At 42.1% G+C, this 1,653-nt stretch overlaps 1 protein-coding gene across 1 annotated transcript; it reads right to left on the bottom strand.

Annotated features, from left to right (window-relative positions):
- Positions 1 to 445: 445 nt before the first annotated feature.
- On the bottom strand, positions 446 to 875 carry LOC112140637 (ryanodine receptor 1-like; the record flags this gene model as incomplete). The annotated part of the gene is made up of 2 exons (XM_024263636.2): positions 721 to 875; positions 446 to 654 (listed from the first exon to the last, which is right to left on the bottom strand). Coding segments are annotated over exons 1-2 (351 nt in total), but the record flags the coding sequence as incomplete, so codon positions are not given.
- Between the last annotated feature and the right edge of the window lie 778 nt (positions 876 to 1,653).

Below are 1,653 nucleotides of genomic sequence, written 5' to 3'. Positions count from 1 at the left end.
ATAAATGTTTAAAAATTGGCTTTATGATAACTCTCTGGACTACTTTGGGATTACTAAGATTTTTTTAGGTTATTTTGTGGTTTAGCTAATATTTCAGCTACATGCTAGCTATTTTGGACAATTTAGCCTTTTTTTGTTTTTTAGGCTAATTTGGCATTTAGCTACTATTTTAACTAGCTACCAGCTTCAGTGTTTTTAGCTATCACTCTCAGCATAATCAGTGGCCAAATTCAGCTCACAGCATTCACAGCATTATTGCAGGTAATGCCATATATCTAGTTCATAATTATGTTATAAAGTTCTGGTTTTAAAGTTTTAAAGATTTAGTTTTAAAGTGTTCAAAAAATGTTGATCCTGTTCGTAAGCTGTGTTTTGGATTTAGGTCCTCTTGTGCGATTGAGTTTAACACTCCTGCTCTACAGAACCAAATCAAGCAGAACAGTACGATGGAAGAGCCTCTGAACACACACATGAACCGTCTGTCTTTTTTAACCGTTGGACCGTCTCTTGCTGGGTCCTCGGAGATCTTGATGGCCTCCTCCATAGCTGCCAGGAGGCCATTGCCGCCCTCTCCTCTCAGGGCCGGGCCGAAGCACTCGGGGCGACGGATGAGCAGCCGCACCACCACGTTGGCGTTCTCCTCCACGCTCTCTCCTGAAAGCACTGAAAGTGAGAAGGGCTCAAAATTCAAATGTGGGAATCATGGTGGTGCTGGCTGACCGTTGACAAAGACAGCAAAGCGAAGGAAGTCCAGATATCTCTCTCCTCCACAGGGGTTCCAGCCAATGTCAGGATATCCTTTAGACAAGAGCATTGGACACATCTGCAGCCCGCAGCCAGCCAGGTACGTCACCACCTGCATCGCAGACAGAAGGAGTTCATGTGGGTTCCTGAATGAGTTCTGGTAGTTTTGTTACTCTTGTGCTTTATTTTCAAACCATTNTTCCAGGTCCTGCTCCTGTAGAGCCAACGCCAGCTCGTTGTTATCAATGCAGGAGGCTGCAGCCACGTCCAGAGGGGTGGAGCCACTCATACCTGAGCGGAGAGAGCAAACGCAGGCAGGTCATTCATTTCATGCTGTCAAACCACAGGATGAACCAGCAGGTGAGTCTGACACACCTGTCCTTATCTCACAAACAGCAGAGAAACTGCTGCGTTACTGTGGAGTACAACAAGGTTCTATCTTTGGCTCCCTGTGTAAGTGTTCTGTGGCTTAGTTTGGTTTGGATCGTGTTCTGAGTTGCGCTTCATCAGTTCCACCAGTTTCAGGTTAATTATGATCCACAGATGTCTTCATTTAAGTCAATTGTCCTAAGCCTCTATAAGTGTCTGGTTGTCAGGTCATCTGCTCTGTTGTCTTATTCAAATGTTTTTACTAAATGTCCTGCATTTTGGATCCTACACCACCAAATTCAAATTTTGATTTCTCACATACATATACATTCATGGTATAATACGCCAGTTCCTGGCACCATGGAATTCCCAGTTTAGGTCAGTTTTGTAAATGTGTGTTTTGTCAGCCTAATTCAATGTTTTAATTTAGAAATAATATAAAATTGTGTTGTTTTTAGTGGTAATCCAAACATTTTTAGCAAATTTTCAACTTTTATTGGACTTTCAAACTTTTCTTAAGCAAATTAATGTATTATTTTA

The sequence above is a fragment of the Oryzias melastigma genome, unplaced genomic scaffold, assembly GCF_002922805.2.
Source record: "Oryzias melastigma strain HK-1 unplaced genomic scaffold, ASM292280v2 sc04744, whole genome shotgun sequence".
Classification (NCBI taxonomy): Eukaryota; Metazoa; Chordata; class Actinopteri; order Beloniformes; family Adrianichthyidae; genus Oryzias; species Oryzias melastigma.
The sequence above is the reverse complement of the archived record's forward strand: the minus strand, read 5'-3'. Positions and strand labels throughout refer to the sequence as shown.